Source organism: Watersipora subatra, chromosome 3, assembly GCF_963576615.1.
Source record: "Watersipora subatra chromosome 3, tzWatSuba1.1, whole genome shotgun sequence".
Taxonomy (NCBI): domain Eukaryota; kingdom Metazoa; phylum Bryozoa; class Gymnolaemata; order Cheilostomatida; family Watersiporidae; genus Watersipora; species Watersipora subatra.
In genome coordinates this window covers 30,690,368-30,714,693 of record NC_088710.1, presented here as the reverse complement: position 1 = coordinate 30,714,693, position 24,326 = coordinate 30,690,368, and the positions used below count along the sequence as shown (strand labels likewise).

Here is a 24,326-nt window from a genome sequence, read left to right as displayed (position 1 = left end):
AGACAAACACAACTAGCAGACAAACACTACAAACAGACAAACTCACAGGCTAACAGACAAACGCATAGACAAACACACACGTGTGCGCACACACAATGGTGGTTTATTAATATAGATTTGATGAAACAGCTGTAACCTATAACCAACACTGCTGACAAATACAATCGCATAACTTCTGTGAAACTTACGTATAATAGAGAAGACAATTCCTATTTATCTCTGATGAGAGCAATCACAGGATGACTCTTTGCGAAATGGTCATTGCTAGCAGTAGAAGATTCAGATACTCATCCTTTTCTCAAACCTTCGACATTTGAACCTTAGCAGTGTAACTTCAAATATCCTTCGCTGTCCGAGCTTCAAACACTCATAGCTGTATAACGATCAAACATCAACCATAGCTGAATGACCTTCAAACACCCTTAGCAGTGTGACATTCAGATGTCTTTAGCTGTGTGGCTTTTATACAGTTGTAGCTGTACAACTGTTCAACCAGAGTGACCTTGACACATGGTTAGCTTTGTCTTCTGAAAACACTCAACTCGAAGCAAGTTTTTCATTTAGATCCGTTCAATTAGTCCTAGCCTTATGGAGTCCTTCACTATTTATTTTTAAACCTATGGAACAAAGTCTAACACTGTGTAATGTGCTCCTCCTTCCTCACACTTTACACCTATGGAACAGTCTAACACTGTGTAACATGCTTCTCCTTCCTGTCAGTTTAAACCTACGGAGCAGAGTCTAATGCTGTGTAACATGCTTCTCCTTCCTGATAGTTTAAACCTATGGAACAGAGTCCCACACTGTGTAACATACTTCTACATTCTATCAGTTTGAATCCTATGAGATAGCTAGTTGATACTGCTCATTATTCCAATATATAAAGCTAGCTACGATTTTAGCATAACCACACAATTGGGAGTCGTTTCCACCTCGCTTACAAGCCTAAGTCAGTATATTGTAGTTCATAAGACTCTAGAATGAATGCAGTTTCTGTCTTATACATGCAAGCTCCCCTCTCTCTCTCTTCCTCTCTCTCTTCCTCTCTCTCTCCTCTCTCTCCTACTCTCTCTCCTTCTCTCTCTCCTACTCTCTCTCCTTCTCTCTCTCCTCTTTCTCCTTCTCTCTCTTTCTCCTCTCTCTCTCATTCTCTCTCTCCTCTCTCTCCTCTCTCTCCTTCTCTCTCTCCTCTCTTTCCTTCTTTCTCCCCTTCTCTCTCTCCTCTCTCTCCGTTTCTCTCTCCTTCTCTCTCTCCTTCTCTCTCATTCTCTCTCTCATTCTCTCTCTCCTTCTCTCTCTTTCCCTCTCCTTCTCTCTCTCCTCTCTTTCCTCTTTCTCCTTCTCTTTCTCCTTCTCTTTCTCCTTCTCTCTCTCCTTCTCTTTCTCCTTCTCTCTCTCCTTCTCTTTCTCCTTCTCTTTCTCCTTCTCTTTCTCCTTCTCTTTCTCCTTCTCTCTCTCCTTCTCTCTCCTCTTTCTCATTCTCTCTCCTCTTTCTCTTTCTCATTCTCTCTCTCATTCTCTATCTCCCTCTCTCCCTATCTGGCTCTATCTCCTTCTTTCTCTCCTTCTCTTTCTCCTTCTCTCTCTCTCCTTCTCTCTCCTCTTTCTCTTTCTCATTCTCTCTCTCATTCTCTATCTCCCTCTCTCCCTATCTGGCTCTATCTCCTTCTTTCTCTCCTTCTCTCTCTCATTCTCTCTCTCCTTCTCTCTCTCATTCTCTCCTTCTCTTTCTCCCTTACATCAAAGTGCTTGTTTCATGGTTCATACTCAGGCTTGTGTTCCAGAGTGTGCTAGACAACCTCTCTTATGAGTATGAGGATGAGAAAGAACGACTCCTCGCTCTGCTGCACTCACAGCAAGATGATGCTATGGCTGAGAGACTCAAACAGCTAGAAATGGCTAAACTTCGCCGACAAAAGCGTATTTTGCAGAAGGAAGGGGAGCTCGATGAAGCGTCTGCTCTTATTCATCTTTCGCAGAAGAATGAGGAGAACAGGCTAGCAGGGTAGGTTTTAATTTTTAATAGAATTATGACTGTTTTTCTGTGGCTTGTACCTAAAAAGGCTTGTATGTGTTATGCCCCTTTATCTATATCATATTGAGAGTGCATCGCTTGAATGTCATTAAATTTTAGAGAGTGGAACAATTTCAGGAGTGACTATAGTTTTGGTGGCCATACAGTCACAGAGTTTATATCGTTATATCGGTTCACCGAGTCTGTTACTTGTAATAGTTTGTTTGAGGAATCTTGGAACAGTAGACAAAAAGTGAATGACACCTCAGTTTGTTTGAGTGACAATATGAAGCGGGTGGCTGCAATCTGAATGCAAAGATGACTAATCGCCCACAAACTGTTTTAACACATTGAGTCACTGTGCCGTATAATGGTATTCAAGCTTGAATTACTAACCAATTAGGACATGGATAATAGTGAATAATTTCATTCACATATCAAAACCCGTGTATGTTATGAACAAGAGAGTTGTTTGCTATTACTTACTTTGCATAATCTGAGCGCCAACTGAATGTGTTTTTGTCATTTTGGAAATGTGTTATGCAACGTTACAAAAGAAGTTTAGGGTGGGCTGTTTATCTAGCTTTCGTATTAAAAATCGAAAAGCTAAATGCCTTTTTACCATTTTTAATGTATTTTAGCAATACACACAATTAGCTGCCAGTATCTACACTGTGATTTTATTTTATTTACTAGTGTTCTCTCTTCTCACCTCCTAACATCAATGGCAAGCAGTTGTCTATGTAGAAACAACTTAGTGTGAGATTTATCATGCCAAACCTTATGGCTGCAATGTACAAGCCTAGTAACCACATTCTATGCTGCTCAACTGGAAACCGCCTGATCCAGTATAAGCCGGTTTCATTTAAAATAAGAAACTACCTTGAACTTAAATTTCACTGCTAAATATTATTCAGCAGTTGAACTTTTTATACGTGCAAATGTGTTATTTCATGTAGGAAAGCCAAACTCTCACCTAGTACAGCTGATTGTGGTGTATTCCTAAATGTTAACCGTTAGTTAACTCTCTAAGATAGGTAGGCGTATAGCATTAAACTATCTCTACGTATAACGTTGAAGAGTGGCTATTTTGTTTTTCAGTTTGTCTAGTGACAAACAGCTGCAGATGGAGCTAGCACGCCGACGTCTGGAAGTACGGAGGGCCAAAGCAGGAACAACAGAAGCAGAGATACCTAGTACTCCTACAGGTATATGTTCAAGTTGAATGTTTTGTGCATTCTTGTAGTTTTAGCTGGTGTACAGTATAGGAGTTATCCCCTTTTTATTCTTGTAGTCTTAGCTGGTGTACAGGATAGGAATTATCCCCCTCTTATTCTTGTAGCTTTAGCTGGTGTACAAGATAGGGTTCTTGAAGTTCTGGCCAGCAAACACTCAATAGAGAGGGATATCTTGATCAATTACTTTATGGTTGTTGAGGAAGAAGACAGTCTGGAACACGTCCTTCATATAAGCAATGTCGTGAGTCGTCTCCTCTATGACTTTTTCTCACTCAACTCACAGCTTCAACTCATCTGTTATTTTATCTTCCAATCCGTTAGACTATAATTTTGTGTCAAGATAAATACACTACCTGAGGCTACTCCAAGGTCTACACTCGACTTCCATTTTTCAATGAAATAAAGCAATTATGTTATTCTTGACACTATTTGGTGCAGATTCTAAACTATACTGGTGTATTTCAATTTTAACAGCCAAAATGTAATCAACACAATTTTTGAAGAATACAAGCTGGTGTACTCTGCCTTTTGCACGCACCACGGTTCTCTCATTTTTGAACTGTTGAGGGATTGGAATTTTTTTCCAGAAGTAAATGACAATGTATAATGAGGCCTAGATTCTGGCTAGTCGATGACTCGGCCTAGTTAAAACCTTTCCTGTTAAATGTTAAAACCTTTAAATGCTTTACTTACTGCCACCAACCTCATTATCGCGAATTATTTGTAGTCACAAGTTGTTGCAGCTTTAATCATAGCACAATGCACAAGCGTAAGACCCAAGAGTAGCTACTCTGCAATTCGTAAGTGAGCGTCGTGTTAAATATGTTTTCCTTCGTTAGGCTCCACCCATTTGGGTTCACTCGTCTGGCTGACGTTCGGCTGGCGGTGTACTCAGAGGGCGTGTTCGTTATGCTCTGCTTGGCTGGCAACATGGTTGCTCGACTGCGTCCACCACGATTGTTTGATTTTTTTAGTTTAAAACACTAGGTTTTGAATGTTTTAGCCTACCACTGCAAAAAAGAGAAATTAGTAATTGTTGTCATATTAACTTGGAATGGCTTGTAGTGATAGCAATAACTACTATAGCCCTGAATTCATAACCAGTTTGCTGCTAGACATGCAGGGGTCTATAAGAATACACCCGCAATATGCTCAGGGCTCAGATTTTTCAATATAGCTAACATGTGATAACCTTCAAAGAGGTTTTGTGAAAATATCAAGTAGAAATGGCTTAGACAGTTGCTGATTCATAAAATCGTGTTTTATGGTTAAAATGCTTCAAATAATAACATGGATGCTTGAGTGCAATAGTTTTCTTTTGTATGGAGTTTATAACCACCATTTGTATGATCTGTACGCATTATGAGTTGATGATTTGATACCTCAGATTGTTTTCTTCTGCTGCTCTTTTGTATTCTCTGCTCTAACCACCATCCCATTTATTTCTTTCAATCACTGTCATTCCTGCTTCAACTGGGTTCGGATTTGCCTGCTGTTCACGAATTCGTACTCTACCATTTCAACGATTCGGAGTTGCACAATAGATCTTTCTAAGACTCCGCAATGTATCCCTCAGAACAAAACTTGCTCAAGTATGCTCGGTTTGGGTTTACGGTCACTTTTCAATTCATGCCCAGTCAACTAGTTGCAATAAAAAAGTAATAATTTCCTCGAATGAGCAACCCATCCTTGTCATTGAAATGCTAATGTAACGAAATCAAGTAAAGTAGAAACAGTATCGAGTAACAGTTTTGTAACAGTGATCCCACACTGTTGTCGGCTGAAATATTTTCACCTCCGCTGGGGTGAGCTTAGCCGAATATTATCGATTTGTATCCATAAACAGTGAGTGTTTCTGTGATGTCAAAATATTCTCACAGTGAATGCCTTCACATGAGTTTAGTGAAGGGAAATGGCATCGAACACGTTTGAATTTTACCATGTCAATGATTTTGAGTGGAAGCAACTCCAAACCCATTCGAAGCATGGTAAAATAGTCAATAACTTGGTCTTCTTCAATACAATATACTTCATCATTCAGCTCTCTTCAATTCCTGATTCTTCACTGAATGTCTCTGGCCTGGTATTATGCAAATCATCTGCTCCTGTAGAAACTTCGCAAGGCATTGCAAGACTTGGAGAATCAGTGCAAAGGTCTGCAGACCGTATGTCAGACTCAAACTGGAAACTGTGCCAAGGAGAAATCTGATTTGGTGAAATTGCTTAACAAAGCATTTCTCTACCACCTCACAGGTAGGATAATTTGCCCTGGTATAATCAAAATCTTAATTTCGAGAAAGATTTGTATTGATATCGTATGGCGGAAAACAAATTTGCCCTAGTATGGCGAGGAGGAAAATGCATCGTGTCTCATATAGTTAGATGAAGAATATTTTATAGTAGGGGCATCGTAACCCATGATCGCAATGTATCAATTAATATGTCATTTAACATGTGCAATCGGGAAAAGGGTGTATACTAAGAGCAATGAAATAGGCTAAACTTAAGGATTTTAGATCATTTGCTTGCTATGCATTACTATGGTATGAATAGTTTGGTAGATTCGCTTTCAGAAGGAAGATTTTTGGCATGATACTGGAGTGTTTATCATGCCACTCTGTGGTAGGGTTTCCAGGCTCACTCCGTTGTAGGGTCTCCAGGCTCACTCTGTGGTAGGGTTTCCAGGCTCACTCTGTGGTAGGGTTTCCAGGTTCACTCTGTGGTAGGGTTTCCAGGCTCACTCTGTGGTAGGGTTTCCAGGCTCACTCTGTGGTAGGGTTTCCAGGCTGACTCCGTGGTAGGGTTTCCAGGCTCAATCCGTGGTAGGGTTTCCATGCTCACTCTGTGGTAGGGTTTCCAGGCTCACTCTGTGGTAGGGTTTCCAGGCTCACTCCGTGGTAGGGTTTCCAGGCTCACTCCGTGGTAGGGTTTCCAGGCTCACTCTGTGGTAGGGTTTCCAGGCTCAATCCGTGGTAGGGTTTCCATGCTCACTCTGTGGTAGGGTTTCCAGGCTCACTCTGTGGTAGGGTTTCCAGGCTCACTCTGTTGTAGGGTTTCCAGGCTCACTCTGTGGTAGGGTTTCCAGGCTCACTCTGTGGTAGGGTTTTCAGACTGACTCCGTGGTAGGGTTTCCAGGCTCACTCCGTGGTAGGGTTTCCAGGCTCACTCCGTGGTAGGGTTTCCAGGCTCACTCCGTGGTAGGGTTTCCAGGCTCACTCCGTGGTAGGGTTTCCAGGCTCACTCCGTGGTAGGGTTTCCAGGTTCACTCTGTAGTAGGGTTTCCAGGCTCACTCTGTGGTAGGGTTTCCAGGCTCACTCTGTGGTAGGGTTTCCAGGCTCACTCTGTGGTAGGGTCTCCAGGCTCACTCTGTGGTAGGGTTTCCAGGCTCACTCTGTGGTAGGGTTTTCAGGCTCACTCTGTGGTAGGGTTTCCAGGCTCACTATGTGGTAGGTTTTCCAGGCTCACTCTGTGGTAGGGTTTCCAGGCTCACTCTGTGGTAGGGTTTCCAGGCTCACTCTGTGGTAGGGTTTCCAGGCTCACTCTGTGGTAGGGTTTCCAGGCTCGTCAGTATCGCTGGGAACAAAGAAATGTTTAAAGTTTTTAGGTAAGAAAGTTTGTAGATTTCGATGTTGTAACATACTAAGTATTTAATAGTGCTTCTGCGAGCATCGTATGGAGAAGATGGTAGTGTTTACACTCTGGAGAGAGTGAGGGAGACCTGTACCTCCCTCCTCGCTTCTCTTCAAGAGAGCCAGGACAGCGAGGCAGCTAGCACGAGTGAGCTCATGATCAATGAGGTGAGTCGGTTTCTTCTTATCTCGATGTTGGTGACTGTCACCTGGTTCTTACTAGCAGTTATCTAGTTCCTAATCAGCACTCTAACGAGAATTATGTTCGTGCGAGGTCACGCTAATAGCGTTAGGAAAAAGATTGCCCCGTACGGAAATCGAACCCAGATATGCCGCTTCTAAGTCAAGCACATTACTGCTGTGCCAGCGTACTAATATCTACTTTGAAGAAGAACTTTAGTAAAAGAAAATCTTAGTATATTTTAGCCAAAAGTATCAGTATTTTCTATTTCTTGCGATTGTTTTTGATGTTTTGTGTGATCTGATTGCCAGGATGTTTCTAGATTAAAATTGATGACACTTGATCGCGATTAAAAAGCAACTAATATTAAAGCTACCAGTACGGACTGCTGCAGGTGTAACTATCTGCCAGTACGGACTGCTGCAGGTGTAACTATCTGCCAGTACGGACTGCTGCAGGTGTAACTATCTGCCAGTACGGACTGCTGCAGGTGTAACTATCTGCCAGCAGGAACTGCTGCAGGTGTAACTATCTGCCACTAGTAATGCTACGACCTTATAATATTATTAGCTATGGCTCTAGACTATATAGCTTGCATGTGTATTATAAAAATCTGGTCTTGTAATCTTGCTTGAAACCGTTACACTGAAGAAATAATATAGGTGGAAGTTAACGTACTTCATAAATTATTGTTTTATGTGGGTATCGATCTCATGACATTCACTTTGGTAGACCGATGTTCTGCCAACAGCACTAATTAGTTGCCTCTCAAAATGGTAAATGATAGGAGTGATATTCCGTGGTCTTCTGTCATCGTCCATGATCTTCCATGATATTTCGTGATGTTCCGTGATCTTCCGTGATGTTCCGTGATGTTCCGTAATCTTCTGCGGCGTTAACTAATTTCATGGGATGGAAGAGTTATAAGAGGAGACTCATTATGGTTTAATTAATATACAAAAGTAGGTCCACATCAAGCAATGCCAAGCTTAATTAACAATCTTAGTACTTTCATTTTCTGTATAAATGTACCACGATCTATCTTATTAGAAACTCAAGCAGCCGTCTTTGGATGCATTAGGGACACTTACCCTCAATGAACATGTTTATGGATTGTCGTCGTGAAACAAACAATTTGTGTTGAAAATGAAAGAAATGTTTTGCCCTGGTCTCAGCCTCGTGATATTCAGTTTGGTAGACTGATACGCTACCACTTGTACCTTTCCACCGCATTCCAACGCCACAACGTAATCTATAGTCTCATAAGAGTGATGTTCCGCAATGTAAATTCTCACAGGAAGGAAAAGTTATAAGAGCAGACTCACTATGGCTTATTTAATGTACAAAAGGAGGTCCACTTCAAGCAATGCCAGGCTTAATTGACAACCTTAGTACTTTCATTTTCAGTAGAAGTATGTCACACGATCTATTGTCGTTAGAAACCCAAATTTTTTTGCATGCATCAAGGACAATTGTTTAAAATTACTGCATTTTTGGATTTTTGTTGTGAAGCAATGCATTAAAAGTGAAAAAAAACTCTGAGCATCATTTGGCTTAATGCCAGTAGCTTATAGTTTAGTAATCTTATGCCATAGATGTGATGAACTAGCAGTTTACTTTCGAGCGTTGATTAGATTGTTTTCTTTCAAGGTAGTAAAATTGAGTTAAAAAGAAAAGTCGAATTAGTTGCGACTAACAAATGTTGACTTATAGGAGGATTCTGTGCTAGAGAAACTCCTGGATGCATACAACATCAGCATAGACAAAGGCCAGTACAATAATCTCATCTCCAGCCTTTTTGCTATCCTGGATGACGAACACAAGTGGACAGCGCAGCAAGTTGACTTGGATGAAAAGTTTGAGGCTCAAAAACAGGAACTTCTGGATGCTCGTATGTTTTTGCCACTCACATTTTTATGTGTAAAGCACAACGTTCCATTGCACTCCTTACATTGCTTCAATTCTGTTAGTATACTGCTCCATAACTTGATAAGGCTGAGTACAAGGTATTCATTGATCAGAGAGTCGTACATGGTGTGGATTAGATTTGATAAGTCAATGCTATTCATAGGCTGGTGATTGTGTGCTACTGATCATGCTGTGGATTAGATTTGATAAGTCAATGCTATTCGTAAGCTGGTGATTGTGTGCTACTGATTTATCAGCACTTGATTGTCATTTTACTAGTTTAATTTTTACATACACGAAATATATATATGAGATAATATAATATATATAGTATAATATATATAATATATGTTTCGGTTGAAGATTTACTTACTCGGAAACAAATGGATGTAGACTCTGCTGGTATGTAGACACGCATGAATCACATATCATCAGAGCACCTGCATGGAATGGTTCACTAAAACGCTGTCACAGAGTGATTTTGTGTTGCAGTAGTACTTGGAGATGTAGCTGTGTTTTATCTCTCACGCTCTTTAAGCCTGGAATGGTTTTCTTTTTTAGAAAATCGTGGTGAAGATGTCATCACCAAGGATGGCCACGAAGTAGAGGTGGAAGCACTTCTGAAGCAGCTAGAGGCTGAACATTCTGCTCAGAAAGCTGTAAGTCTGACTTGTTGTATTGTAGGAGGTCTGACTTGTTGTATTGTAGGAGGTCGGACTTGTTGTATTGTAGGAGGTCTGACTTATTGTATTGTAGGAGGTCTGACCTTTATTGTAGGAGGTCTGACTTATTGTATTGTAAAAGGTCTGACTGGTATTGTAGGAGGTCTGACTTGTTGTAATGTAGGAGGTCGGACTTGTTGTATTGTAGGAGGTCTGACTTATTGTTTTGTAGGAGGTCTGACTTATTGTTTTGTAGGAGGTCTGACTTATTGTATTGTAGGAGGTCGGACTTATTGTATTGTAGGAAGCCTGACTTATTTTTCTGTATTTTCTGTATTGAATTGCGATTAGATTAATGGCAAGAGTGTAACTTATTCGATGGAAACAGTCAGTGTTACTCGTTTCCCTTCAAGTCTCTGCCTCACATTCTTTGTAACAATTGTAAATTATTATTCATCAAAGTATGCCTGTTTGTGGTTAAATGTGTTCTTTTATGTTAAAGCCTCTACAAAGTTAATTGCTTCCTTACCAGATAGCCTGTAGTTTTTTACTGTCAAATTTAATACATGTTCAATATATTTGATTAACTTCAATTTTTAAATACTTAGTCATATCAGCAAATGTAATACTTGTTCCAGTTTTTAAATTCTTATCGCAACTAATCAGAGGTTTGCTATATTTATATATAAGTGTCACTCTGGTGACACCCCTAAGGTATGTGGAATGTGTATGCATGTGTAATAGGCGCTATAGCCGTGCCCTGTCATCCAACCTTTTTTTTTGAACCGAGATATAAACCCGCTTGAGTATCAAGTACCTAACAATGCATTTGGTTTGACGTCTGGTCTTAGCTCATAAGAGACTTTGTATTCTTGTTATTGAGTTGAAGACATGCTATACCTGATGAGTCATGATTGTTATTCAAATGGCTGCTACTACTGCCTCATTCTAGTAGTTACAGACTATGGACAGCTTACACTTGAAAATTGACTTACACAAAATGTTACTAGATTTTATCAGAAAGCGTCGGTATTTTTCTATCATTTGTTGTTGTTTTTAGTGTTGGAGGTAATCCGATTGCTAGGATGTTTCAAGTTTGACAGTTAGATCACCTGACTGCCGGTCTTGAAATAGCCTTACTGATAAATTCAAAAACTTAATCATATTTAAAATGCTCAGAAGAAAAAGATGTGCGAAATGATGTCATTAGTTGCTATCATTACGATAGTCGATATAAGCGATTGCATTCAAGTGGTAGCATTACGCGTGTCTATTCTGTCGGTCTCTTTACCACTGTAGACATCATAATCGTGCGTTTGCTTCATCTGCACGTTTTAACCATAATCAAGTTTTTCGATGTTAATCAATAAATATCCTGACAGTCAGATAATCTCAAACATCAAAAACAATCGCAAATAAAATCTGCTAAAATTTTGTGCAAATTCATCTTTTACAGACTGTTGATAAAGAGTGTTCTACTCCTAGTAGACGCTACTAATAATACACTAACAGTTGGCTTGTTACTAACATCTTGCAGAAACACCTATCTAGATTTTGCTGCTACTGCTGACTGTTATTGTAAGCTTACCCTTTCTGACCTTGATTACTCACTGTACACTCTATTATAGGCCTGTACTACTGACTCTGATTACTCACTGTACACTCTATTATAGGCCCGTACTACTGACTCTGATTACTCACTATACACTCGATTATAGGTCTGTACTACTGACTCTGATTACTCACTGTACACTCTATTATAGGTCTGTACTACTGACCTTGATTACTCACTATACACTCTATTATAGGTGTGTACTACTGACTCTGATTACTCACTATACACTCTATTATAGGTCTGTACTACTGACTCTGATTACTCACTATACACTCTATTATAGGTCTGTACTACTGACTCTGATTACTCACTATACACTCTATTATAGGTCTGTACTACTGACTCTGATTACTCACTATACACTCTATTATAGGTCTGTACTACTGACTCTGATTACTCACTGTACACTCTATTATATGTGTGTACTGCTGACTCTGATTACTCACTGTACACTCTATTATAGGTCTGTACTACTGACCATTTATCACACTATGTAACCATGCTTGCTAGCCATCTCCACCGAAGAGCATGTACAGTTTACATAGTAACCTCCTCAGTCTTTGAGAATGTCAGGATGGTTTGTGTTCAAAAACTTTTTTAGTTATTCAGCGAAATCTTTCCGATCTAATAAAACTCCTTATTGGAATAAATAGCTATGTCAATTTTACTCACCGATGTGACAGTCTTTTATTTTCATGTTGGTGGCAATCTCAGAAGATTTACCATGGTCCATTTTGCCTACCCGTTAGCACACATGCGTAGTAGAGTACTATGGTTGTATTACGGTTCATCACCTAGTTGTGTGATATTTTTTCTGTATCAGGCAGTGGCCAAGCAAATGGAGAGACAGAATGAAATGATGTTGGAGCGTCGGCGCGCCAAGAAGCAAGCTCGGTTTGCTGAAGATGTCAGCGTTGCTAAGAGGTTGCTGGAGGAGGCCACTGCTAATGATCTGTCTCACAAGAATGCCCATGAACAAGAACAGGGCAGACAAGGAGATCTGGTAACTTGTTATCACTCGCATTCGCCTGTCAAATATTGCCATTCCTTGTTTTAGTCAACTGTCATCTGTCAGTTACAGTAGCGGCTACTGTTAGACATCTGTCAAACATCACCTCTCATTAATACTGGTACCTCACCTGTCACTTTCAGCATCTGTCTTATCGTCACTCACTACATGATATCTTCTTGTTAGCCAAATGAGTTTGAATTGAAAGGAAACTGTTTTAGATTACTGAGTTGTGATATACAAATGTATATACAGTGAAACTCGGATAACTCAAACTTCAAGGGACCGAGCAAAAGTGTTCGAATTATCAGAGCGTTCAAGTTATCAGAGCACTGTCACAAGTCCATGTATTTACATATTTATTAGTACATATACATGTACATATGCAATCTATAATATAAATCAAAAGCACAAATGGCTTGTTTCAAATTAAATGCTTCTAGTGTAAAGTTTAAAACGTTTTTATCAAAAAGTATTGATTTTTCTATCACTAGAGATTGGTTCGTTGTTTGAGGTGATGTTATTGCCAGGACAGGCGTTTTTTAGATTGACATTGGCAAAACTTGATCGCTGTTGAAATGCTCAAAAGAAAAGACATCTTTTTCTTTTGAGCGTTTTACCCACGATCAATTTTGCCGATTTTTCTTGAAGTTTATGCAAAGATTACCTCACTTTACCTCGCTTCCGAAGGGCGATCGCTACGCGAATGTTTGGTATAAATCAAATTTCACCAAACCTTTAGAAAAGTCGTTGACAAAAATATCTTGCCGATGGTGGTAATAACGATGCTTATGAATTACGAAAAGTTGAGGTTTACCTCTATGGCTTGGAATAAAGTGATTTTCTAAAGCGATAGCAACCGTTTCGGTAGCCGTTGGGCAAAAAACCGTTCGAATTAACAGTGTTGAGTTTGAGTTATATAGAGCCATTTATCATTGCGTGGGAACGGACCAAGCAAATCCATTCGAGTTAACCATGTGTTCGCTATATCCGAGGGCGAGTTATCCATGTTTCACTGTATCTACATATCAACAATATGTTTTTATTCAACATTAACAGTATTGCAATTTGTTGTAAGTTTTACGCAATTCAATTTTGCTGAACGTCTTAATGTGAAGCTTTAGTCTTGTCTTGTCAATCAGGTTCGTTTAATAATATGATTGATTTGGTTTGTCGGACAGATGAGTGAAAGACTGGCGAAGAGAAAAGCAGAAAGAAACCGACGGGAAGCGCAAGAAAAGAAGGAGGAGTTGGAAAGATTTGTCAGGCCTAAAACTGTTAAAGATGCATTTGGCAACGTCATAAACTACATGCCAGTGGGTTTCTTGTCATAAACTATATGCCAGTGGGTTTCTTGTCATAAACTACATGCCAGTGCGTTTCTTGTCATAAACTACATGCCAGTGGGTCTCTTGTCATAAACTACATGCCAGTGGGTCTCTTGTCATAAACTACATGCCAGTGGGTCTCTTGTCATAAACTACATGCCAGTGGGTTTCTTGTCATAAACTACATGCCAGTGGGTCTCTTGTCATAAACTACATGCCAGTGGGTTTCTTGTCATAAACTACATGCCAGTGGGTCTCTTGTCATAAACTACATGCCAGTGGGTCTCTTGTCATAAACTACATGCCAGTGGGTCTCTTGTCATAAACTACATGCCAGTGGGTCTCTTGTCATAAACTACATGCCAGTGGGTCTCTTGTTGTTAGATCTTGACAGAATTCTTGCTTACCCTTTCTTGTACCCTTTTCATTTCACATGATTTGCGTAGCAGGCGTTTTATGACCTCATTTTATAAGCAACTGAAGATGTACTGAACCAATCAGTTTACGATGATTACTAAATAAGTATGTTTATGTGTAATAAATTTGAATGAGGTTCCATAGACCAGTTCTGTTCCCCTTGTATAAGGGTGCATAGACCAGTTCTGTTCCCCTTGTATAAGGGTGCATAGACCAGTTCTGTTCCCCTTGTATAAGGGTGCATAGACCAGTTCTGTTCCCCTTGTATGAGGGTGCATAGACCAGTTCTGTTCCCCTTGTATGAGGGTGCATAGACCAGTTCTATTCACATTGTATGAGGGTGCATAGACCAGTTCTATTCCCCTTGTATGAGGGTGCATAGACCAGTTCTGTTCCCCTTGTATGAGGGTGCATAGACTAGTTCTGTTCCCCTTGTATAAAGGTGCATAGACCAGTTCTGTTCCCCTTGTATGAGGGTGCATAGACTAGTTCTGTTCCCCTTGTATGAGGGTGCATAGACCAGTTCTATTCACATTGTATAAGGGTGCATAGACCAGTTCTGTTCCCCTTGTATGAGGGTGCATAGACCAGTTCTATTCACATTGTATAAGGGTGCATAGACCAGTTCTGTTCCCCTTGTATGACGGTGCATAGACCAGTTATATTAACATTGTATAAGGGTGCATAGACCAGTTCTGTTCCCCTTGTATGAGGGTGCATAGACCAGTTCTATTCCCCTTGTATGAGGGTGCATAGACCAGTTCTGTTCCCCTTGTATGAGGGTCCATAGACCAGTTATATTAACATTGTATAAGGGTGCATAGACCAGTTCTGTTCCCCTTGTATGAGGGTGCATAGACCAGTACTGTTCACATTGTATGAGGGCGCATAGACCAGTTCTGTTCCCCTTGTATGAGGGTGCATAGACCAGTACTGTTCACATTGTATGAGGGCGCATAGACCAGTTCTGTTCCCCTTGTATGAGGGTGCATAGACCAGTACTGTTCACATTGTATGAGGGTGCATAGACCAGTTCTATTCCCCTTGTATGAGGGTGCATAGACCAGTTCTATTCCCCTTGTATGAGGGTGCATAGACCAGTTCTGTTCCCCTTGTATGAGGGTCCATAGACCAGTTATATTAACATTGTATAAGGGTGCATAGACCAGTTCTGTTCCCCTTGTATGAGGGTGCATAGACCAGTACTGTTCACATTGTATGAGGGCGCATAGACCAGTTCTGTTCCCCTTGTATGAGGGTGCATAGACCAGTTCTGTTCCCCTTGTATGAGGGTGCATAGACCAGTTCTGTTCCCCTTGTATGAGGGTGCATAGACCAGTACTGTTCACATTGTATGAGGGTGCATAGACTAGTTCTGTTCCCCTTATATGAGGGTGCATAGACCAGTTCTGTTCCCCTTGTATGAGGGTGCATAGACCAGTACTGTTCACATTGTATAAGGGTGCATAGACCAGTTCTATTCCCCTTGTATGAGGGTGCATACACTGTCCCGTTTTTGTTTCTAGCCGATGATGGCGCTAAGGCGGGAGCGAACCGTAGTGGAAGTATCAGACGAACAAAAAGACAAGGAGTGGCAGAAGCTGGTAAAGGAAACACACCGGGCTGAACTTACCCGGTCTCAAGAGCAGAGGAGGCAGGAGGAGATGGTTAGTTCTATTTTCATTCTCATGTTCAAGCAATAACACTTATGGTAATATCAGCAGAGAGAAAGAGTTATTGCTATCATTTCTAATGCAAGCTTGTTGTCAGTGTTTCAGTTGTGTGAGTTAAGTCAGGAATTCACGGAGGATGTGCTTTTATAGCCAATCTTATCAGCTCTCGCTGGTTTCTCGTTTAGTTAGCCAAAGAACATATCAGCCGTAGCTCCTTGAATGTCTGTTATGTATAGCATCATCTGATCATCTTGTATTCCTTCAAGGTACACCTTTTGTCTTTGTTTTTTGGCAATTATCAGCATATGACAGACATGTTTTTGATGTTCCCTGACAACAATAATTAGTTCCTGATGCTGGTGCATGACCTCATTCAAAGGCTAAAAGTCACACCATATTTCTCACCATTTGTTTGTCAGCTCATTGCATTTCTATAACCATATTTTAGGCATTTATATTCTTAGGCTATTCTTGTTAAAATCGCTTGCTAGGTCAAAGAGAGTTTTATCGTTCGCTTTACTAAATACGTTTTATGGTCTTCTATGTAAGTCAGTATTATGGGGAGTTACGCATATAGCGTTTGAACTCTAGCTGAAAACCCCTCACAATGTTGGAAAAGTTTTATCATTTCTACAAAAATTAAGATACATGATGGTATACAATAAACGAGTTGTAGAAGTCGGGTTAACAGTAAGTCTGTCTTTGCCTCTGTAATAGATCATTGAAAAGTGTAGCTCGAGTTTTTCTAAGTTATAAGGGATTTTAGGCTACGTAAACCAACCCTTTGTAGTCTAAAAAGAGATTTTAGGCTACGTTAGTCAACCCTTTGTAGTCTAAAAAGGAAGTTTACTAAATGTTTAGTGCTATTGAATCTGCTTGTGGGTCTCGTCTTAATCAATGAGGTAAATGCTGTGCCAATTTCTTTTTATCTAGTGTTGCGCATAGAAGATAACTCCAAATATAAGAGTTCACAGAAATGTAAACTATTGTTGTCATTTTGCCCAAGTTCAGCATCTGTAGAGTTATTGTAAGTATTTCACCATAATATACATATAAAATGTAGTTTACTTGATTGTTCTTAGGTTAGGGCCAGGCGGCAGCAGAAACAGCTAAGAAGACACTCGGAAGTGGAGGCCATTTTCTCTATAGGAGAGAAACAGAAGACAATGTTTGAACGCTCTAACCGGGTAAATATTAGGCATTTTGGTGATTGTTGAGGCACTAAGGCTAAGAGCTTGATTCTTTATTGGACATTATGAAAATATAAAACTGAAGCTATTCTTGTTGTTGGTACTAGTTGTACTAGCCTGATTCGGTAGAGAAATAATGAGTCATGAAACCAGCAGCTGTTGAAAAATATGAAACTAAAGCTATTCTTGGTGTTGGTACTAGTTGTACTAGCCTGATTCGGTAAAGAAATAATGAGTCATGAAACCAGCAGATGTTGAAAAATATGCTTAGCAATTGAGCTGGTCTATCAGAAAAAAGTTTACAGTTAAAACAAACAGAATGTCTGATATCTTGACCAGTTCTATAAACTCATACAAATCACTTATGGCAACAGATGGCTGTATAAGAACTGAAAGGGTATAACTACTAAACAGAATGATGCAATGCGTACTACAAGCATGCGTATACTCTTGTGTTTGAACTTGTTGGTGCAAGTCTCAACGATCTAAGGGTTCAAGACTTGTCAGTACAGGTGGAACGAGACAGGTTTTTTAAGTTCGAGACGAGACTCGAGAGACTGTCTTGTAAAAATTCGAGACACGAGACAGTAAAATAATGAGCATTTGGTGATGATTTCACTACAAGTACTAGCGTACTTAATATATATAAAATTGATAAACCTCTTTTTAAATTTAATTTTCACCTGGTGTAAACGATTTAAATACAACATTTTAATAGTGATATGCATGTAGTTTTTGTAAACAAAAGTAACACAAACAGCTCTAAAATACCGAAGTTACATATTTCTAAGAATTTTGAGCTTGATTGATAATAATTATTATAAACATATTGCTTTGTACATGTATATTTTTACCATCTATCGAATAGGTCTTACTTTTTAATGTAACTTGTAATGAAACCGATAGCCATCGCTCTACAAAGAAATACCGCAACTAAAAGAACACACGATCACACTTTCATTCTTATCGTTTCATTAATGTTAAGTTTTGTTTGTGTATTAACTGTAGTATGTGAATTATATTTAAATTGTACTCGTGAAATTATATGAATTACTGTATACATGTACATGTATATTCTTATATTGAACTAACAATAACGTCATTGTTAACCGAACACGGACTATGGTCGACACGGCCTTTCGTTCGTTTCTCCGTGTCCGGGCAAGTTTTACCCGCAATTGGTAGTATATAAAAGAGGCTCGAATTTTATGAAGGGCATTTGGTGTTTAGACACAATACGATAAAATACAGACAATTTACCCGCAATAGTCTTAGTTTTTAAATTGGATTATCTGAAGGGTGATTAGATACGACCCGGTATCTGTTTTAAGGGCACAAAACCGAACTACAATATATTAACAGGGCCGTTGTCCGGACTACATGATTAGACTCGGTGGCCAACATAATCAATAGCAACAGGTAGTAACGGACCGGGTATAACTTTAAAGGCAGTTGCCCGCAATCCATTACAATATATGGAGTTGTTGCTACCGCAAGAAGCCATGTTTTAACAACCGTGTGAAGGCGCTTTAGTTTTATTTCCTGTCTCGAGTTTGGCAATAGTTAAGTCAAGACGAGACCGATACGAGACGAGACAGGTCGATACTCGAGACGTCTCGTGTCTCGTTACACCTCTACTTGTCAGCAACACCCACTGTCCTTGAGCGTTGAAATATTTTTATGACTGAAGACTTCAGTTTTTAATATCTCATCTCGTTAGCTTGACTTTAAAAACATGTCTGTCCATTTATTGTATTTCATAAAAATGAACATTTAATTTTAATTTTTTTAGTTGTATCAAGTAATGCATATACGATGAAACCTAGAGTGTATTGAATATTGCCTTAAAAAAATTCTAAGTTAACTAATAATTATTTGCTTTTATCAAAATGTTGGGTTTTGTATTTCTAAATTAATTTGCTCAAATCATATTATATTTAAATAACAGAACAAAACAACAACAAAACATGGTAATACCATGTTGCTTATGATTACATGTCTTTTTTAACTTGATTTCAAAATTAAAATATCCAGTAACATCGTCTGTTCATTTCTAATATAAGACTTGAGTATATTCAGTCATATTGTATATTTAATTCTAATATATGGCATGCACGTAACTAATATATGACCTGCGCGTAACTAATATATGACCTGCGCGTAACTAATATATGACCTGCGCGTAACTAATATATGACTTGCGCGTAACTAATATATGACCTGCGCGTAACTAATATATGACCTGCGCGTAACTAATATATGACCTGCGCGTAACTAATATATGACCTGCGCGTAACTAATATATGACCTGCGCGTAACTAATATATGACCTGCGCGTAACTAATATATGACCTGCGCGTAACTAATATATGACCTGCGCGTAACTAATATATGACCTGCGCGTAACTAATATATGACCTGCGCGTAACTAATATATGACCTGCGCATAACTAATATTGCGTCAATTTTTAAACAGGGAGTGAATCACATCTACTAACCGACTTTTTTGTGTTAGCATTTCATATGGTAAAAATGCTCTGTATCTAAAGAGCTGTATGATATACCTATGTCTACTATTTGTTCACCAGTCTGCTCTGTTTGCAGGAGGACAGGGAACAGCAGGTGTCTAAGATGAAAGAGAGAATTGCTCGGATCAAGAACGAAAAGACAATGATGGCCAAACCAACTAGAAAATGTAAGTAGCAAGTGTAGGTAGAAAGAGTAAGTAAAAAGTGTAAGTAGAAAGAGTAAGTAGAAAGTGTAAGTAGAAAGAGTAATTAGAAAGAATAAGTAGAAAAAGTAAGTAGAAAGTGTAAGTAGAAAGTGTAAGTAGAAAGTGTAAGTAGAAAGTGTAAGTAGAAAGTGTAAGTAGAAAGTGTAAGTAGAAAGTGTAAGTAGAAAGAGTAAGTAGAAAGAGTAAGTAGAAAGTGTAAGTAGAAAGAGTAAGTAGAAAGACTAAGTAGAAAGAGTAAGTAGAAAGAGTAAGTAGAAAGAGTAAGTAGAAAGTGTAAGTAGAAAGAGTAAGTAGAAAGAGTAAGTAGAAAGTGTAAGTAAAAAGTGTAAGTAGAAAGTGTAAGTAAGAAGTGAAATCCAATAGTATAGTGAGAACTGTCTCTTTCATTTCTGAACTCCGCCATTTATAGCGGCTGCCATGTGAAGCCCATTCCTGTACTAGATAAGGCGATAATATCAACTGCAAAGTTCTAAGGAGCGCTGGGCAGTTAATATCTAGCCATACATGAATGATGGTTTCTTCAAATTTATTGGTTTTCACGTTCTCCTTGAGTACTTTATTGTCATGGGTCATTGAGGCATATAATTTATACTAGCTGCTTTTTCATAAAACGGACCTCTCTAACACACCCATAATAACATTTGGTGAGAGTTGTCTTCCTGTAGGCAATATTTGGAAAGAAGTCATTCCTTTTTCACTTCCATTACAACTTTGACTAGTTTTCCAGTAAACTTACCGAAGTATTTTGTTGTTTGGCTGAGTATTTAACGAGTATTTATCATTATTGTGTCACTGATCTGTGACCAGCATGTCAGGCCACTCTATGTTTTCACTTTCCAGCGACTTCTTTTGAGCATCTGGTAGACACGAGTAAGGGAGGCTCCAAGGATGAGCAGATGAAAGCACTGGCAGCCAACCTACAAAAACGGTTTGATGATGAGTCTCAAGGAGTAAGAGAAGGAAGGGCATCCTTGGTAAGCTGATAGCTATACTTTACATGGTTGATTCTTGACTTACGCCACCCTTTATATCAAATCAACAAAGTATCTGTTAATTTCTGGCTATATTCCTCGACTTTTACAGGGTCCCTAAATGCTGCACAGCATAGTCATTACCATTAAGTAATGTATGATGTTAGTAGCATATAAAATTCATTTGCATTTTGGTATTTGCAGCAGATGTTTAGCGAAGATATCTTGCACCAGAACAAAGTAATTTTTAAATGTTGGATATAGGATATTTTCCTGTAAACATCCCTACGCCAAGTTTCTATTACCCATTATAGATGAATTAGACAGAAGTTGTAGAAGCTGTATGTTCTTGCATATTCTAGAACTCAAAGGGGCGAACATGTTACAGAAGACACGGTTTTGTATTTTAGTCTCAAAGAGTTGCAGGTTTTACCGTAAAGTGTTTGCTGCGTATGTATTACAACCATAGAATGTACATGTATACTTCATATCTTATTTATATTCATTTCTGCTGCCTACATAACAGGAGTGAGCCTCCACCTTCGTTGAAAAATATTTAGCTTCCTCCTAACGCCATACCCACACTTTGGATTTTAGCATGTTTCAAGCCTTCTCCAATCAGATCAATTTGCAAGTCACATGTGTTTAATACCATGTGACTTTCTACAGTACTTGAATAACAACACTAATCCATCGTTTTTTTACGTCATCAAGTCGTTTGCACATGCGCTCGTTCACGAAAAAGCCGCCATATTTGTAGAAAACGATCGTTTTTACTTTATTTACTTGTACTTTTAGGTGTTGTTTTGATACTGAAATAAATAATTGCAAACAAAAACATTGTTTTCAAATTATCATTGCAAAAGCTTTGTGTTTTTAACGATAAAATTGTCTATAAAGATGGCCGACAACGATAAAATGACGTCACGAAAAACGAAGGATTGTTCTGCTGCTTGTTCATATTGAGGTTTAATGTTCTACAGCATATAATACATTACTGATAGATTTTTACAGCACGGAAGGCTTAATTTGATTTATTCCGTAACCCTAGACATTCTACAGCTCTTGAAGATAAACATGTTGTATTCTACAGTATGTAATGCTATACCATTAGATCTCTATGGTACGCAGGGCTTAATTTAGTTTGTAAAAATATATTTTGTGCTGTTATATTCTTCTGTTAATACTCAGGCCAGTCTGTTTGTATGTTATCACTTGCTTGATTTATATAACTTATACAACTGTTTCAAAAGAACATTATGCGCAGGATGCTGGAGAAAGCTTCCTTGAAGCGAGGAAGAGAACAGCAACTATGTGAAACGTAATATGGCAGCTTTAATTTCTCTACCTACTGTTCCTTGCCATGTATCCGGTGTGCTCCCTATGCCATTCCAGTGCCATTCCAGTGCCATGCTGTTGTTTCACCTGTTCCTACTGCTGCCTCCAGCACATTTTTACTTAGCATACACGACCTATACCTATTACGTATTTCATTGCGTGTGCAAATCGTCTTGTCATAGCGTATAGAGGATCTTGCCTTTTTCTACAGACAGGATATGCCATTCCTAGCACCAACTCATAATGTTTTAGACTTGCATATTTCCGGGAGCAAACAACAATTGAACACCAGTTAAAATGTTATGAGTTGCAATGCCTAGCTGCATACTCCAGTATTAGTAATCATGCTGTCAGTGGTAATCAACTGTACCATGATCAATTGAGAACTCTTTTCTCATTCTAAGATGGCTGCCATAAATTCGATGAAAGGCGAGTTGGTGCTAAGGCTGGTTAAAGATTGCCGTGCTTTTACCCAGTGTGCCAGGCTAGTTGTCATTGCCTTGGTCAGTTGCCATGGCGATTGTTTGTTTTGAGTGCAGGTAATGCCCACAGCATACTATAATAGCGCTAGGCAAATATTTTGTCTGCGTTCTGGTACACTGATACTATTTTTGTGCAGTTACGTATATGATAGGCATCTCTGCAGCTCTTTGCCTACATTAACACAAATGCATTCCAATGTAATTTTATATTTCTAAAAGTTAAGAATGTGTTTTTGTTCTTCGAATTCGTTGAATATCCTCAACGTAGACGCTTCTACAGTGTTTCATATTCAGCTGTACCGTGTGGATATGAAACACTGTAATATGAAATATGTAAATAGCATGTGGTCTTAACGTATGATCTAGTTCTAGAAGTTTTTGGTATAAATTTAAAGCTTTTTGCTACTCAGGCTATTGGCAAAGAGGGGGCCGCTGAGACAGAGCAGCCAACTAGGATACTCTCCCTCGAAGAAAAGCAAAGAATTCTCAAAGAGCGTCGACTCGCTAAGAGAAAGAATAAGGAAGCAGCCGCTGCTGACCCACCTCCTGCGGAGTGACATACCGCCGTCTGCAGATTGTCTCAATCATCTTAATACCCAACCTTATCATATAGTATTTATTTTCCGTCCATTTGTGATATTGCAGCATTATTTGTTTTAATTATATTATATTTTATGTTTCATTGCTCAAAGTTTCCGTCCAGTTTTGTATTTTTCTATCCCTGAATGTCTCTTTGCATAAATATAACACATAAAATATTATTATGTTATTGGCAGGTTTATAGTTCACCTTGTCAGAGGGTAGCAGCCAATCAGGATACCCTGTAATCACAGACTTCCTCGGCTGCACTTATGCTCCATTCGCAGAGTTGCTGAAAATTTTGCTCCTAATCTAAAAAGAATAAGTCTGTTAAATAAACATATGTTTAATTTTGTTACTAAAATTAGGCAGTTAAACTTCCGTATTGAATAGATTAGACGAATAATTGCACATTGTAAATAGCAAACTTAAATATGTAACGTATCATAGTAGAGGACTGTAGTCTGATCATGCTTCTCTGTTCGGCGCCATGGTAGAGGAGTGTAGTCTGCTAATAACACTTCTGTGTTCGGCACCATGGTAGGGTGTCGGAAAAAATATTACAGCATTCACTATTTGTATTCTCGCCATGTATCTTAGTAGACATCACTTTAACAATTTCACCAATCGACCAGCCATTTGCCTTTTATACTAATTGTATACATAGTTATTACACCTGATGCTCTCCCACGGAGCACCTGACAGTCAGGGTACTAGTAAGGCTGAAGCTGATCAACACTGCCTAATATAGGTAAAGATGTAAGAGTTGCAAGTGTAACTTAATTATCTTGATAAAGATCATCTACTCTGGTGTGTTGACTGTCTAGGTTTATTCACAAAGTTAATAAAGTTACACTAGAACCTATTTGTATGAATAAAACTGAGCAGACAATTCTTAGAGTTTCAACTTAAAATTTAACCTATTTACGTAAAACTATATCGGTTTTCACCGTAAAACGGCAACAGGGTAAAACCATAGCGGTTTTCAGATTACATTAAAAAATTTGGCAGTTATTTCATGTGTGTAAAATGCTGTCAGACCATTATATTCCTTGACATCCTCCATCATAAGGGTCTAAATCGAGGTTAGTCTGTAACCTTTTTGGTTTTTATCAGACTTGGCTATTATGCTCTAAATTTTTTTATTTCACGAACTTAAGGTTTATTAGAAAATTTGATCGAAATTGGTCTGTGACCTTTTACGCTTTCATCAGATTTGCTACTGCTTAAAGTCGTCTTATTTCACTGAATTTTGAACTTTTTAAATTTTTGGTCATACTGATGATATACAACTAGAGGTATGACTCAAAGGGCTGCCAGCTGCCCTTAATTACATCTTATCAGATGCTGCTTTTAA

General features: G+C 38.9%; 1 protein-coding gene across 1 annotated transcript in view; it reads left to right on the top strand.

Annotated features, from left to right (window-relative positions):
* LOC137391101 (trichohyalin-like) overlaps positions 1–23,121 on the top strand; it is a 40,843-nt gene extending 17,722 nt beyond the window's left edge. Inside the window, exons 9-23 of the mRNA XM_068077461.1 lie at positions 1,785–2,005; positions 3,116–3,222; positions 3,357–3,493; positions 5,364–5,505; positions 6,908–7,050; positions 8,777–8,954; positions 9,335–9,373; positions 9,533–9,630; positions 12,072–12,251; positions 13,439–13,573; positions 15,529–15,669; positions 16,758–16,862; positions 19,470–19,560; positions 20,440–20,573; positions 22,801–23,121. Of these exons, the coding sequence (XP_067933562.1) occupies positions 1,785–2,005; positions 3,116–3,222; positions 3,357–3,493; positions 5,364–5,505; positions 6,908–7,050; positions 8,777–8,954; positions 9,335–9,373; positions 9,533–9,630; positions 12,072–12,251; positions 13,439–13,573; positions 15,529–15,669; positions 16,758–16,862; positions 19,470–19,560; positions 20,440–20,573; positions 22,801–22,947 (1,998 nt within the window). The 3' untranslated portion in view covers positions 22,948–23,121. The remainder of the gene's footprint in view (positions 1–1,784; positions 2,006–3,115; positions 3,223–3,356; positions 3,494–5,363; positions 5,506–6,907; positions 7,051–8,776; positions 8,955–9,334; positions 9,374–9,532; positions 9,631–12,071; positions 12,252–13,438; positions 13,574–15,528; positions 15,670–16,757; positions 16,863–19,469; positions 19,561–20,439; positions 20,574–22,800) is intronic.
* Positions 23,122–24,326: the final 1,205 nt, after the last annotated feature.